Here is a 16,325-nt window from a genome sequence, read left to right on the forward strand (position 1 = left end):
AAACTATAAGTAAGTGGAATCGCCAGGCAGAGAGGATTATTTTTGGTAAAATCCATACAATTATATATGCACGTGAAAACATTTACAGAGCGCTATATAGCATTAATATAGTGGTATGAAAACGTGTAATGGCCCTAAATTCATACTCATAGAAGTTTCATTGCATTGATCTGTACAGTTGTGTCAGAGGCTCACAGAATATGGGGTTCACCTTCATCACGTGCTGCCTGAGAAGAGATCCCAAACAGGAATCCTTCTGGGGGTGTGCTGCAAAGGAGTTGTCATTTTTGAAGTTCACAATGGTGCCCGCACACCTGTACTGCGCTTCCCATGGAGAGAGACAAAGAAAATATCCTTTAGTGTAAGTTGGTCTCTTTTCCTCTCTGTGTTGTCTCCAGTTACTCTAAGTCTTTTGTTAGTTATTTTTGCAAATTAAGCTGCAATTTACAATTTTACAGCATAGTCTGATTGTGTTGTGTGGCAGTCATATTATGGGATTGAAATATGAGTTTTTGTGTTTCAAAGGTTTTATTTTTTTTCCTCAGCTTGCATGGGCAAGCATAGTGAAGGAGCACCAGACTGAGAATCCTGTGTTAGAGGACTGGGTAGAGGCAAATGCCAGTACTCAGTATAATTAGGAGATGCACCTATGTTGCTTTCCAAGTTATATTTCCAAGAGTAGTTAAGTTAAATGATAAAAGATAACAGGCTGACACTTGATCTGGACAACACCAGCCAACTTGAGTGGATACACCATAAGATGGTGATCATGTGTCAGTTTTTAATGAGGCATTGAGCTTCAATTGAGCTTTCCTTTATATAGGTTTTGGAAACAGCACCTCTGTCTGATACTTCATTGAAAAGCTACAGCCTATTTCATCTGAGAGATGGTTTTAACTAGAATGAATAAATTCAAGTTAAAAAGTTTCTAAAAAGATAAGTTCAAGACCTGGAACATTAACTGAGAGATTTTGTAATTAGATCAGCATTTAGTTATTTTTATTTTAAATGGCAGCATCCCTTGTGACTTCCTCAGAGGCCTTTGAAAGCCCCATCCTACAAAATGTAATAGTTCTGGTTGTCATTACTCAGCACTAACAGTAACAGAGACAGATTAAATAATAATAAAGCACCTTCTCATCTAGCCCAGTAGCTTTAAAGAGCTACTTTATAAATCTCACATTACCTTTGACTCCTATTTTAATAGAAATCTCTCCTATCAGTGCATTTTGCTTCAGGCAAGTTTGAATGCTGTAACTGTGCACAAGCAAATACAGAATTCTTTGTAGGCTAAAAGAAATATTTTGTCTTCGACTTTTTTTCTTTCTCCATTGTGTAGAAGAAGAAAATAACTTTGCAGAACACATCGGATGGCATCAAGCATGCCTTTCAGACTGACAATAGCAAGACTTGCCAGTACCTTTTGCATCTCTGCTCTTCCCAGCATAAGTTCCAGTTACAGATGAGAACCAGGCAGAGCAACCAAGACACTCAGGACATTGGTAAGGACTGTGATGCTGTGTTAGTCTTTATTAGCAATCTATATGTATTTTTCTAAGAAGAAAAGCTGAACTGGAGTTTCAGTAATTCTGCTGAGTGCTGCATATGTGTAGAGCTACATTTGGAGGGTTTATACTACGAAAAGACTCTGCTAGCTAAGTTTGTTTAGATTTTGTTTAGGTTTCGTTCTTGGTGGGAAAGGAAGTGGGAGAACACAGAAAAGCTGGCACACAGCAGCTCTTCTAAACTAAAAGGAATGTAAAGCCAGGTCACTAATAGTACTTCCCTCTTTAATTAAAAAGACTTTTGCCTTTTCTTTCAGAAGTATCTTGAAGGTATTTCAATAACAGGACTTTTACCTTTTGCTTAATGTGAAAGGTGTTGGTTTGATAATGTGGAATTAATGGTGTGATCATGGGAGTGTGAGTAAAATAGGGAGCATTCCATGATGCTCCATCTCTTAAGTTGTGGGTACAGTTGTCTTTATTCCACTTAATGTTTGGTGGACCTGGTAAGGAACAACATACTAATCTGTTTCCTTCATAATTCCCATTTCCTTCATAATTCCCATTTCTTCCATAATTTGTGTGCATAATAGAAAATGTAAAGGCATTCTTTTTAGATAGAAAATATTAATTGGATAATGTAATCATTGAAAAAAACCCTCTGTACAAATTTCTTCGCTGTTTGGAGCAGAGCTCACTTGGCTGGTTGGCCTTCAGCATGGTCTGGAGGTGCTGTTTTGGTCAGTCTGCCTCCTCATGCTTTCTTTGTTCCTGTAACCTGTCTGCATTCCAGTTGCTGTTAATCCAGACTTCCACTAGTGTAGCTGGGATGAAGTTTGACCCCATTACTGTGGATATTGTCATCTCTTATTAAAAAAAAAAAAGGAAAAGAGGAAGGGTGGGAGTGGGAAAAGGCATGTGGCAACTATCCACCTGTTTTTTTCCTGTTCTGTTGGGCTCAGCCAACTTCAGGCAAAGAAATAAGAGCAAGTGACTTAAAGCCTTTGTACCATTCTCTGATTTAGAGTTAGCTTATCCTGAATTGCAGAGAAAAGCAATGCAGGGAAGGCTTTCTTGGCTAGGCAAACTTGGTTGCTCTTAACAGATGGAGTATCTGTTGTGCTGTGGGAATCTGGAAAACAATAGTTTGCTTCTATGCAGTGCAGATCACTTGGAAATCAGAGGTCCCAGATTCCACCAATCACTTGTAATCAGATGCAAACAAATCAGCATTATGGTTAACTCCAGCACACTGACTATTAAAAGTAAAAACAAATAAAACAAAAATTTTGCTGTTGTCGTAACTTTACTAAATCTAAATCAAACCCTTAATATGTTGGTAAAAGCTGGTAGTTGGAGGCACTCAGCAAAATAGTAAAGAAAATGCATACATAACAGTAAAGAAAAGGGCATTCCAGAAAGGACATATGGAAAAACAAGAAAAAAAAAATGAAATGAGGGCTAAGTCAACCTTACAGATGATGAGTTTAGAGCACATGAGAATTTTCAGTTGTGGGATTGGAAGAAGGTTTGAAAAGCCCAAATCCTATACAATATAGTTAATGATGTGAACATATTCATCTGAAATCCATAGAAATTCTGTTTGAGGTTCTCAGAGGGTAAATACAGTGTCAAGAGAAAGATCTCAGCATATTTTATTAGGGTACTCTTCCTCATGATGGGAACACAGCAAGTGCAGGTGTCATGGATGCCTTCTGTCAGAGTCAGGAAATTGGGATTTGTGGATTTCTGGTTTGATTGGGCAAAACCATTCTTCTCTAGCTTATGTCTGGTGGCTGTGGCTAGAAGAGGTGCTTGGTGTGGATAAGGAGGTGGTAGTTGTACACTAATTCACGTGATGAAAGGACAGAAAAACACCTTCACCATCTCTATGACTGAGGAAGCTGGAGTTACTGTGTCACTTAATTCCTGCCTGAGGTATTGGAGGCAGTAAAGTCTTTTGGAATGGCAGGACTGAGGCTGCATTTGTCAAATACACTCTTTTCTAAATGCCACAGTATTTACCATTAAACTTAGTGGGTGATGTGTACCAAAGAGTAGAATTTTTCCAGTGCAGCTTCCTAAAGCATCTTGTTTCCTACATGTATGTAGGGTTGAAAAAATCCACTGCTTAACCCTAAATCAGAAATATATATGCAGTTGAGGGTTGCTTTTCCTGAGACTTCCCTGTGACCTGACTCTAAGACATCAGTGAAGTTTATGAAGGGTTCAGGTGGCCTGATTTCCTTTAAAGTCTCTAACCAGCCAACAAGTTGCCACAGCTTATCAAGTTCCTGTGTGAGCTCCAAGCCACAAGAACTTAGCTGCTAGCCTAAGGAGGCAGTTAGGGTAATAGAAAGGAGCCTTGCTCAGCTTTGTTCTGAAATAAGAAGGGTTTAGGCTAAGATGTATTATCATGAATTTGCTTTCAGCTAAGAACATCCTCCCAGACAGTTCCCACGACTCAGCTGACATTAATTTAATTACAGTCCAAGACCTGTTTCTCACTGCTGCTTAAGGGGATCCTTGCTAATGAGTCAAAAAGTCTGGCAAACCCCAGTCAACACCTTCTGTTCCGTGCTAGGAGGTTTGTGGCAGGGGAAGTCCTTAAGTGCACCTGAGTGGACTGGTGCTCTGTAACTGGGCAAAGATGGTTCCAAGCCCTCATGGCCTTGCAGCTGTACTGTAAATGTGGAGGGGCTTGTGCAGAGAAAACAAAGCAATGATGGATGGAGGTTTGGTAGCATGTGATAGTGTGGTGATGGAGGAGCCCTATCTGTTCAAATCCTGGAAAAGGCTTTTATAAGCAGATTAAAGGAAGTGTAGTCTTCCAGGTCACTAGGCTTGAGGATATTATTTGTTTTGCAGAAGGAGATGATGTGCCTGTGTATAAGGCACAGAAACCTGACAGAGAATATGAGTCTTCATGCTAATAAGAGGATAGATATTCTGTGTTTTTGGACTTTGGGTTAGTGTAGTGTCATGAACTCCAAACTTTGCTTCCTGAGGAAACTCCATGGTGGGTGTTTATATATGTCTGACGATAGTATATACTGCTAAGCATCTCAAGAAAATACATTTTGTGTTAGTTTGTTGTTTAAAAAGCATTCTTTACACAAGGTGGTCACACTAGCTCTACTGAATAACTTCAATTATTTGTGGTTTGTTGATTTGGGTTTTTTTTTAATTTCCACAGAAAGGGCTTCATTTAGGAGCCTGAACCTTCACGCAGACTCCGTCAAAGGCTTCAACATGGGCCGAGCCATCAGCACTGGCAGCCTGGCCAGCAGCACTCTGAACAGACTCGCTGTTCGACCCCTGTCTGTCCAAGCAGAGATCCTTAAGAGACTGTCCTGCTCTGAGCTCTCGCTCTTCCAGCCACTTCCTGGCTCTGCAAGGGACAAGAACGAGAAGAGTCTGTGGGAGGAAAGACCCAGAGTTATGAGCAAGTCTTTTCACGATCTGAGTCAGAGTCACATCTCTGTTTACCCCTCGAAGAAAAATGTTATTACTGCTTTGGACTCTTCCCCCAAAAAAATAGAAGATATAATGGGAAGGGTTTTTCAGCAAATGCCAAAATTTGATACTGGATCAGCAACAGGAGCATTAAAGCCAAGCAAGTAAGAGTCTCTCTGACCACCCTGCAGTATCTTTGTGTACAGTCAATGTACATTTTGTATCAGTTTTGATTTATTATTCATGCCATTATTTTATTACATTGATCCTTCCCTCTCCCAACTTCCTCTTCCCTCTGTCTGGTTCCCCTTCTCTCCTTCTCCCCTTTAAGTTCAAAATCTCATGCAGGTTTAAGTAGAAGCCCTGAAAGAAAGAAAAATGAATCAGACTCATCATCCATTGAAGATACCGGTCAAGCCTATGTTGTAGGTCAGCATGCAAAAAATAATATTACTGTATTTACTAACTAACCTCTAAAATTGCTTTGGGTATAATGCTTTGATATATTTATTAAGTGATGGTAATATTCTGATTTGAAAGTGGGGGCAGAGTATCACATGTTAAAGCAATCCTGGCCATTACTGCAGTGAAACCAGAAAAATCGTCCTTTAGCCAGCACCTGTCTGTGCACAGGGGTGTAAAGTACAAGCTGTAGCAGAACAGCTTCCAGGTTGTCACTTCAGGGGTGTCATTTGATTGTATGGATCTTTTAACAATTTGCCAGTCCTCACACTCTGTTTGTGAAGGCTGAACTTTTTTAGTGTTTTCTGTGGAAAGCATGTGGGAAATGTTTTTTTGGGTGACTGTTCGGCATCAGCTGGCCAGTACCTCTAAATAGTAACTCCACACTTCGGGGTTTTTTTCTTTTATTTTGAGGTTTGGGTTTTTTTTTGTTCAGATATATTAAATTAGTTAAATTTTTTTGCAGTACACTGAGTGTTTCACAAAAACACTTTTGTAGTGAGGTAAGCCAGATGCATTTACTCCATTTTCTTGGCAAGGATTGGAGTGCATGCAAGTAGCCTCACTATTAACTGAAGGAGAGAGTTGACATTAAAAATACAAAACCAAAAAACATTCAGAGCAGCTAAATAGACTTAAACTAACACTAGATTATTAAGCATTAATTTTTAATATCTGTGTGTTACCAGTTTCTGGTTCTAGAAGATTCCCTGTTATAACAATGGAAACTACAGTGACTGAAATACTTGCAGCCTTAGCTGCTGGTTGGCTTTGCTGTAGTTACAGGACATCAGAAAAAGTGGAAGATGGTTTAGTTTCTGGGGATGGGGAGTTATTATAAACAAACTAGAAAAAAGCAAACAAAGCAGAGTGTGACATCCCATGTCTGCCCCCCAGTACACTTGAAACCAGGACTGACTTGGGAATGATGCATTTTCAGTAGTGAGAGCATAAATGCTAAAGAGTGAGATGAGGCATGCAGGTTCTGTAGTGACTGGTTGCACCCATTTACACCCTGTGCCTTTAGTTTTATGATTAATATGGTCATGTGCTTACCGCTAATCTTCTGGGCAGCAGTTCTGGTGAGGATTTTAGCTACATGTCAGAAAGTCCTGCTGAGTCACACTGCCTGCACTGAGGGATATAGGTTCTTTGCATGGTGAAACATATCAGATGAAACACTGGGGTTCATATGTTTGGAGAAGGCCAGGGCTGCTTTCCTAAGAAGCTTGAATTATCTTCCCCCCTTTACTTCAATATATTGGTACATTTATTATTTTATCCTCTTTAAAGTAGGGCCATATTTGATTGGCTGTGATCATTTCAAAGAAAATATGATTCTATACGCAAACGATTTTAAACAGAAGTGGTTCAAATTGCTTGTTACTACAGCAGCTTATTTGTTCCTTTACAAAACCTTAAAAGAGTCCTGTTGTGTTGGTTTATTAGGTTCAACGTGTTCAATATCCAATATTGTTAGAAAATTCGGTCTTTGACTTAATTGCCTAAGATCCATTACTTTTAAATGAAGTTAACCATAACCATAAGGGCCAAACCTCTGTCCTCCCTTTAATTCATTGCCTTTGCATGAGCTACCATCTATCTGAACCTTAAACTAGAACTAAAGTACATGAGTAATTTGGATTTGCTAATACAAACCTAGTTTTATGTTTATTCATTTTTAAAAGAAGTAGTTTTATATTGTGAATGAGCTCATGTGAACTGTGAAATAATTCTTGGTAGCTTTTGTATTTTTAAAAAAAAATCTATAATAATGTCTGATACTTCCATGCGTATCACAGGTGTTAGCATGAATACTTCAGAAAATCTTCTGTCATCAGCAGCATTAAAAGAGAGTGGTAAGTTGAAAAGTAATTAATTCAGCCAGTTTGTCACTGGCAAATGCTTCACTGTTCCACCTGTCCTGTGTCTTTGGTATTCTTAAGTGCCTCTGCCAGTTAGCTAGATGCCTTTCTTAAATGCAACTCCTAGTATTTACTTTGGATTGCTTCTTGGGGGAGGTTTAGACATCTTTGTGTAGTATTTTTCAACTATGAGTAGTGTCTGTTTAGTTTGGGACTTGAAGGGTACTCTTACCTACCAGATCATGCTCTTGAAAGCTCATTTCCTTCACTTAGGAAATACTGGTTCTGTGTTTTCCTTTTAGTTCTCGCACTCTTTAGGCTTGATGTAGTTTTGTGGGAGAAAAAATTCCTTTTCTGGGTGATGTGCAGTCTGCTGCACTCTCCTGCACCACTTGTTCTCTCCTTGTGCCAGTGTGTGGAGCTCATTAGGTTCCTGCAGCTGTGGATTGTCCCTTCCCCTTAGGGCAAAAGTACCCCAGGCACTCCTGGACCAAATGAATGTCTTCTCTAGGAAGCAAGTCCATGAGTTCAGACTTTCAGCATGTTGGTGTTTCCTGAAGTTTCAGGAGATTGGGCTTGTTTATTTGTTTGTGTTTTGTTTGCTTATAGGCAGGTTTTTTTGGTTGTTGTTTGTGTGTGGGTTTTTTTTTCTTCACCAAAATATTCTCCTTGGGTCTCTTAAATGCCTGGGTCTACTGCAGCCTGATGGGAAGCCTCAGGAGTCAGAGTTCTACTTTGAGGATGCTAAAATTTTAGAAGAGGTGGAATCAGCAGCCTGTGGAGTTGCAAAATGAGGAAGTAAATTTAAGCAAGAGAAGTTTTAGTAGATGTTTCTAATTTTGGTTGGTTTTTAATGAAGAGACATCATTAAGAGAACTCATTGAGTAACTTTCAGTAATTTCATATAATGACCCTCTGTTTCTGTTTTACCAATGTGTTTCCATCCTCCCTACCTATGAGCAGAGCACATAAACACAGATCTAAATATTTTCCTGAACTGAGACTAGTGAAGCTGAAGATTCTAGGGCTCATTTATGTTGTCCCTCCACAAGATTGTGCTAGCTGCTTTTCTTAGGAGGAGTAAAAGATTTTAAACTGCTGAAGATGGAAGTGAGTTAGAAGAGTTGAGGAGTTGTTTTGCTGTCTTTGGCCATGGCTTAGAAGATGAAAATTGGACCCACTAGATCAAAATGGCTTTTCAAGTTATCAGAGAAGTAATATTTTTTAATGGAAAAGAACTTCAAAGTAAACCTGAAGGGAAGTGATGAGATAGTGTCTGATGATGAAATGTTGGCTTTACAGTTGACTCTCTTCAAACAACACAGAACAGAGTTGCCACACCAGAGAGAGAGATCACTTTGGTGAACTTGAAAAAGGATGAAAAGTTTGGCTTAGGTAAGTGGCTTTAAAATGGCTGTTGACATGTATTTCTAGAACTCATAAACAAAACAAAACTTTCTGGTCTGTACTTAAGCATTCATTGTAGAGCTGAGTAAAGCAGTGCAGGTGGTAGCTGTATTTTGAAGACATTTAAAATGCACTCTCTATGATGTTAAACAGCTCTGTTTTTCACTTTTTCTATATTGTAAATGTAGGATAGTATTTATATTATGAACTGGTTATCCTAGAAGTTGGCCTTTTAAAGTTTACGTCTGTGCTCAGTATAGAATTTTATCTCTGTGGAACTTCACAGCTTTGAGCTGTGACAAATGCTTTAAGTGAATGCCTTTATAAAAAAGACACAATAAAAGCATTATGTGCTAATTGTGGAGTATTTTCCTTACTCCTGTACTATCAGATGGAGCACTGATTTTATGTTTAAGGAGACTGGGAGATGAGATATTTGCATTACATTCCTTCCTCTACCATTGAGTTTTTTTCATAAATCTGCATCATTTTTTCCTGTATGAGTAACGAAAAATTTGGTGTCAGTGTTATGCTTTAGGAAGACCCCATAAAGTGTCCTTAAGGACATTGTTCTGTCATTCAAAATCAGACCATAGTGTAAATTTGGGAGGGGAAAAAAAGCCTACAAAAGAATAATACTTAGTGTTTACACAGCACAGTAATGTACAAATTGAGCAAAAGGAAAAACAAATTCAAAGAAATGCATTATTTCTCCTCTTTTTTCCTGATGAAATTATGGTACTTTGCTGTTTTAACTAGAATAGAGAAGACCTGAGATGATCTACTTTATTTTTTTTTTTTTCCTCTGGAACATTCATCCCAGATTTACATGATAGAATGAGCAGAATCAGTTATGAAGCCTCAAAATAAAACAGGGAGATCGAAAACTCAGATCTTAAGACCTGGGTCAAACTTCTATGTGAAACATCGAACAATGGAGAAAACCAGAAATTTTTATGTGATAGAAAACAAATTTTATCTGCTCAGCAAATATACATTTCATGTCACCTTTTCGTGTGTTTCTCTTGCTAGAGTTGTCTTCTGTAGCCTTTGCTGGAGTGTCCTGAACAGACAGACCAAGTCAAAATCAATTGCTTAAAACAAGCATATACAGTAAAGCTTAATCAAAAGGCTTTGCTGTTTATTTCCACGTAGATTTAAATTTGAGGTGTCTGGGTTTTTTTACTTTACATTTATTAGAATGACTAAGCTTTTGTTCGTTCTAAAATATGGACTTGTGTTAAGTTACACAGTGATCACTGACATTTTTGCCTGCTTTGGGCCTTTTTTCCACAGGCTTTCAAATAGTCGGCGGAGAGAAGACAGGAAAACTTGATCTGGGAATTTTTATTCATTCAGTTATTCCTGGAGGGCCAGCTGATTTGGAAGGAACTCTCAAACCAGGTGAATAGTGTAAAATTACTTCTATGTCTCTGGGTATCACAGTTCCTTACAATGGTGACCTTCAGTTACCTTCCAGATAATTTCTGAAAACTAGTGATACTTCTCTGTTAAACTATACAAAAACAACACTCATACAAATCAATGTAAAAATGATAATGCTTGAAGTAGCAGAAAAATTGAAATTGCATATTAAGATCAGGGCTTTATTTTCCATTGTCTGCCTTAGAGATACATTTAAATTTAAATGCATTTAATTTAAATTTTTTAAAACTATGTATCCATACTTTGATTTTTGAAAAAAGTGAAATGGAGCCATGTACTATAACCTTAACTATAGTGGGAGAGGAGGAGAAAAATGTATTTTTTTTTTATTTATTTTTTTTCTTCCTTCTCATTTTAGTCTGTATCACAAACTGAGCTGCATATTGCTCATCTGACTTCTGATTTTGCTTTTTTTCCTGTTTGGTTTTTGGTTTTTTTGGGGTTTTTTTTCAGCAAAAGAGAAGGAAGAAATCATAATATGTAAAGATGTGGCAGAGAGGAGATATAACCAGTTTTTGTGGTCTGGTTTGGGGTTTGGCACTTTTTTTTTAATGTTTAGAGTTCCCTATTGCGGCATCACTTTAAGTTTAGTAATTTCTAATCCACTCATTGTGTACAGGTTGTCAGACCTGTACTCCACGTTGTCACTGATGGGTAAAAATGTAGGTGTTAGGCAGTATCTGAACAAGCCCTTTTGTGCAGGACACCGCCTCATATCCATAAACAGCACGAGTTTGGAAGGCGTCAGCCACCACGCAGCGTTGGAAATCCTGGAGAATGCTCCTGAGGATGTGACACTTGTCATCTCCCAGCCCAAGGACAAGCTGTCCAAAGGTAGGGATCTGCAGTCTCTCCTGTAGGCAATCCTGCTATCTTGGGCTTGGAATTGTGTTCAGAGACAGAATGAAGAGGTGTTGTAGGGTAACCTTTGGTGAGGGTACAGTGTGAACGGAGAGGTTTCTGCGGAATATCCAGGCGGGTGAAACCTCACTGGGGTGTAAGCTGAGAAAAGGGCGTTGTGCTGCAGATAAGGTGTTGCCAGCTGCTGATGGCTGTCTTGTCTCCTGGTTTTCAGCATCATCTAACACTGCTCATATCAGCAATGGAGCCAGGGGTTACTTGAGGAGGCCCTCTTCAGTGCAGGACAACGAGGCAGAGTCCTCTTCAGAAGAGCACAACCGGTGCCGCGGTCACCAGAGGCCTGTTTCAGGGAGCCTCTCTGGATTGTCGGGAAGCAAGCGGGATGGAAGCATGAGCTCCCAGGATTCCAGGACCGAGAGCGCAAGCCTGTCCCAGAGCCAGCCAGCCGGCTTCTGTGGCAAACGTACGAGTGGGAGAGCCCCGCAGGATGCTCAGCATTACAGCGAGCCCCAGGCTGGGGCCTCCAAGGCCATCGAGAAGAGAAGATCCTCATCGGACAGTACACGAGCGAAAAATAAAAGGCCCGGGGTAGTGGAGCCTGTGGAATATTCCGACCGAGGGGATTCTGACATGGATGAGGCCACTTACTCTGGCAGTCAGGAGCAGCAGCCATCTAAAAAGGCACAGTGGATTTCATATGAATATTTCCCATCATTGTGATAGTGGTATTGAAATAGCTGTCTCTGGGTGTCAGGATGTGAGGGGAGAGCAGCCTGGCCTAGCCTGCAGCTAATGCTAGAAGCTGATTTCTAATAGCATGGTGATTTTGTTCAAAATAAATGGAGAAAATCACTTCTGTAACTTGAAACAACTTTCCAGCTTTCCAGTGTCACAGGATGGGTCTTTTTAGAGGCAGATTGTGCTTTGGGATAAACCTATAGTGCACTTGCTGAGGCTGTAGGAAACCTGCTTTCAATTCTGTGTGTTTGTTCAGTATATTCATAATCTAGTCACCACCCCTAGAGGTAAGTTTGTTCACTTGGCAGATAAATGAAGTTTTTCCTAGAGGAGAGTAGGAATGATACAGCTGGAGTGGGTAGCAGCAGAACTCATTGTCTTCTGGGATTGATCTAATCCTTGAAAAACTGCTTTTGTGCATTAAAATTCACCAGTGAGTCATGCTCTTGAGCAGACACAGCTTGCTGCTTCACCTTTCCAAAAGTGCACAATCACAGGTACTACAAATTTATTTCCAGCTTTCAGTGATTCCTCTGTTCAGCTGATGGAGGTTATTCAATTAAATTGTGGCAGCTCCTGCTAATTAATCCAACGGGCTGTAGGCTGCTGTAATGCTGAAGAACTGCAGTTTGTGTTCTGTAACCAGCTCACTTGGACAGTAAAGACTTGGCTGCTAAAGGCCAAGCATGTTTCTGTGCTAAACCTGTTCAATGGCAGGAATGGAGGAATTAAGCAGTGAGCCTTGAGTCTTACTAATTGGTACCTTGCCAGATGGACTCCTTCTGGCTGTGTCTGACTCAAAACCCCACCCTTTAGGGTCTTAGCTGTAAACATCTGTTCTAAAGGCAAATCATTGTCTCTTTTTGTTTGTTTTGTTTGTTTCTTTTTCTTTCTCTTCTTTTTTTTTTTTTTTTTTTTTTTTTTTTTTGTAAATAAAGGATTCTTCCTCATCGAATACAGCAAACAAAGTGAATTCTAAAAAGGCTTCTGCAACACTTCTTAAACCTGGAGATATCTTTGAGGTTGAACTAGCAAAAAAAGATAACGGCTTGGGAATAAGTGTCACGGTACTGTTTGACAAGGTTTTTAGATGTTTTCTCTTTTTCTCTACTCCCAGCAACCCATTAAATTACTAAATTACAAGGAAGCAAAACATTTTCTGGAATCACTTTAATTATATGGATTTATTGATGTGTTACTAGTCTTACCAAAGCTGAAAAGTAATACTATTAATTTATATTAATTTTGTTGTCATCTGCCCTTTAAGTAATTCTTGTTTTTTGTTTTATGGTGGAGCCCCAAAGTCCTAATAGACTCTTATCACAGATGCTGCTTTGTGAGTACAAAAGGCAAGATGGTCTTTGTCCCTTGCTACCTAATCTTGTGGCAAATTTGCAAGGAAGGGAGACCCTCCCAGACTGGCACAGCAGGCAGTGGAAGCGGTAGTGCTATTTGAGAGTATCTGTGCACGCTCAATCACGTTCACCATGTTCAGTGTTCTCCCTCTGCTGGAGAAAAGGCAGAAAGCAAAAAACTACTTAAACCCAAATGAGACCTGGCTGACACTGCTTTTTTGCAATATGAGGCAAAAATATATTTTTTAAGACAGATTTCTCTTCAGGCTATAGGATTTTGAAGGTAGATTTATGTTTAGGGCCTGTCATACTGCAAAGTGGCACTTTAGGGAAGAGGAGAATGATTTACAACTGAGATGAACATTTTTTCCACTGCATTTGTTTGTGTAATAAAAAGTAGATCTTAATGGATTTTAGTATTCACCTATTTTCAGTGGAGGAACAATCTGCAAGGCTAGCACTGTTTCCATATATATGGCTAGGACTGTAAGAGGAGCAGAAGGAAATTCTGTTAATTTGGCATCCCGGTCTATTCAAAGTCATGTTCCAGTGCTTGAGACAGCTGGAGGAACAAAGGCTGAGCAGGAGTTGGTAACTGAGCAGCACCAGACCTGCTGTATGCATGCACTGGCTTTGTAGAGATGTTAGAAGATGCCAGCCAATGCAGAGATTTCCCTTAAGGGGTGACCAGGTGGTGTCTTCACTGCCCTTTGCTTTTCCAGCCTCCATTCTGCGTCTGCACTGTTTTGTTGTGCAGTGGTGATCAGGAGTGGTGTGCAGTTACCTGTGGGTTAAGTTCTCACTTGTAATACCGGGTGCTTTGGGAGTGGACATTAACATGCTGTTGGTCTCCCTCTTCTCTCCAAGTCTGTGGAGCAAACTGAGCCAGAATCACACAGTGGTTTAGGATAGAAGGGACATTTAAAGATCATCTAGTCCTACCCCCACTAGGCCCTCCAAAAACAATGTCAATTCAGCTTGAGCAGCTTAGACCTTCAAACTTGTCTGAGCCAAGAGAAAGCAGCACTCATTAATTTCCTGTTACATCAGAGAAGTTGTGTTGGAGTAGGACACTGCATGGTTGTGCATCTCCTGCTTTGGCATGCTGTGATCTTGCACATCTCTGAGCTTTGGTGTGCATGCAAGCATGTAAAGTCCAACAAAATGCAGGCATGTTTCTGCTGAAGGACATTAATTTGTGTTTTGTGCATTTGCATAGTGATGCACTGTGTTTGTACAATCTTCCCACCCCAACTTCATTTGTAGCAAGTTGCATGACTGCACAGAACATGCTTGATGTAACAGTTTGGTTTTGATAGTTTCTCTGGTTTTTCTACATGTCAGTAGCCCAAATGCTTCCTAAGAACAGTTTTCCTTGTGTGACACTGTATTTAATTACTAAGTATTCTAACTGCAAAAAGACTAAAAATCCTATTTTTGTTTTCTGTTTAGGGTGGTGTAAATACTAGCATAAGGCATGGTGGTATTTATGTGAAAGCAATTATTCCCAAGGGAGCAGCTGAAGCAGATGGCAGAATAGAAAAAGGTAGGATTTCCATTCTTTCAGTGGGGACTCTAAATGTGAAAAAAGGGCAGAGGATATCTCTGGGGGACCTGACAATATCCTCTGACCTGGGCACTAGCACTCTCTTTGCCTCCTGTCCTTGTACTTTTTTCACTGGGAAGAAGAGCTGTTTTTCCAAGCTGTTGTGGTTGTCATTTTAAATATTGCCTTGATAGCTAATTCTGCTGGTGAGGATTAAAAAACTAATGCAGAACAGCCGCAGAACCAGCAATGCTGAGGCTGTGGACAGGAAAAATAAGAGATAGTCTGTGGGATTTTTGTTCTCTAAAGCAGCCTATGTTGATGGAGAATGCTTCTCTGTTCCAGGCACAGAGAGAGAGGGCTTTGTGTTACTTGTGGCCTTCTTGCTTGGCACGCCTGGCAACTCAGTACAGAAAATGCTGTAATTGTTATGGCTCTTCTTGTTTGTAAGCCAGGCCACATTCTTCACTAAAGTGAGCATTCCTAGTGTGGACTAAGATCTGTTTTAAATAAAGAGTCCGAGCTTTCTGGCAGGCTGTGTCTCTGATGGTTAACCCTAGTTTTGACATGAGATTATCCCACAGAATCATTAGATTGGAAAAGACTTTTGAAGCATACAGTTTATTTGCAAAGTTCTGCTTGACTCAGAAGGGAGGGAGAATTTCCTTAAATAACTGTTCTTGTTAGTTCAGACTTGAAGGTTTCTGTGCATTGTAGATGTTTTATAGGTGATGCTCTGCCTACTTTTTCTTAAATTATTAACGTAGGTGACCGTGTGCTCTCTGTCAATGGGATTAGTTTGGAAGGAGCTACCCATAAGCAAGCTGTTGAAACACTGAGAAACACAGGCCAGGTGAGTGGCTGCTGGTTCTACTCCTGTTTGTGGTAAACCAGTTCTCTATGAGTGAAAAGAGGTAAAGGAACCCCGAGACTGGAATTCTCCCCAGTGTTGTCATGGTTACTTTAGGTTTGCTTTCTTAGACTCCTTGGTTTCCTTGCACACCTGAAAATAGCCAGTGAGTGTACACATTCAGAGCTACTGAGGACTACTATTTGTGCTCACTTTATAAAATGTTTTTAATTTAATTCCCTGTACAAATATGCAAGTGACACTATCTTTGACACCTCTTAACACCCTCACAATTTCATAGGAAGAAAACCCTTTCTTACTCTATCTTGCAAGTCCATTAGTGTATTTTGGAGGTCATCATTTAACAACCCTTAAAAAATAAGGAGTAATTGGAGGTTATATATGGGAAGTATCTATAACACTTGCTGATGTGAAAGTCTGGACCCTGAGAAGTTAGAAGGAAACACATACTCTAGAATCTGCTATCTCTGTGACTGTTGCCAGTTAACTGGAGTTTCATCTCTTTAGGTGGTGCACCTGCTGTTGGAAAAAGGTCAGCTGTCAGGGGCCAAGGCTCATGCTCCAGTGACACCACAGTGCACGCTCCCCAGTCAGGTGGGGCAGTGTGAGCCACAGGAGAAGCCATCAACAGAATCTTCAAATGCCAAAGATTACAGCTTTGTCACTGCAGGTCAGGTCACACAGAGCAATTGTCTTAACTGTCAAAGCATCCTGTAGTTTCATAATATTTCCTTCACTTCTTAGGATGGGAATGGAGCGGGTAAGAATCGATACCAAGCCCTTGCACATAATGCAGTCTCTTTCTTTTCGTGC

General features: G+C 40.0%; 1 protein-coding gene across 30 annotated transcripts in view; it reads left to right on the forward strand.

The window, feature by feature from the left end:
* Nucleotides 1-16,325, forward strand: part of PTPN13 (protein tyrosine phosphatase non-receptor type 13) — a 111,590-nt gene that overhangs the window by 76,188 nt on the left and 19,077 nt on the right. For 18 of the 30 annotated variants that reach the window (XM_086889261.1, XM_086889262.1, XM_086889277.1 and 15 more), the window contains 13 exons: nt 179-361; nt 1,340-1,502; nt 4,702-5,125; nt 5,293-5,390; nt 7,226-7,282; nt 8,591-8,683; nt 9,992-10,099; nt 10,844-10,975; nt 11,217-11,683; nt 12,679-12,822; nt 14,548-14,641; nt 15,409-15,494; nt 16,020-16,182. In XM_086889261.1, coding sequence (XP_086745387.1) covers nt 179-361; nt 1,340-1,502; nt 4,702-5,125; nt 5,293-5,390; nt 7,226-7,282; nt 8,591-8,683; nt 9,992-10,099; nt 10,844-10,975; nt 11,217-11,683; nt 12,679-12,822; nt 14,548-14,641; nt 15,409-15,494; nt 16,020-16,182 — 2,212 coding nt within the window. The remainder of the gene's footprint in view (nt 1-178; nt 362-1,339; nt 1,503-4,701; nt 5,126-5,292; nt 5,391-7,225; nt 7,283-8,590; nt 8,684-9,991; nt 10,100-10,843; nt 10,976-11,216; nt 11,684-12,678; nt 12,823-14,547; nt 14,642-15,408; nt 15,495-16,019; nt 16,183-16,325) is intronic. The other 12 variants (XM_086889275.1, XM_086889257.1, XM_086889256.1 and 9 more) reach the window with 1 other exon arrangement.

This window comes from Cyanistes caeruleus, chromosome 5, assembly GCF_971803275.1.
Source record: "Cyanistes caeruleus chromosome 5, bCyaCae1.hap1.1, whole genome shotgun sequence".
In the NCBI taxonomy this organism is placed as follows: Eukaryota; Metazoa; Chordata; class Aves; order Passeriformes; family Paridae; genus Cyanistes; species Cyanistes caeruleus.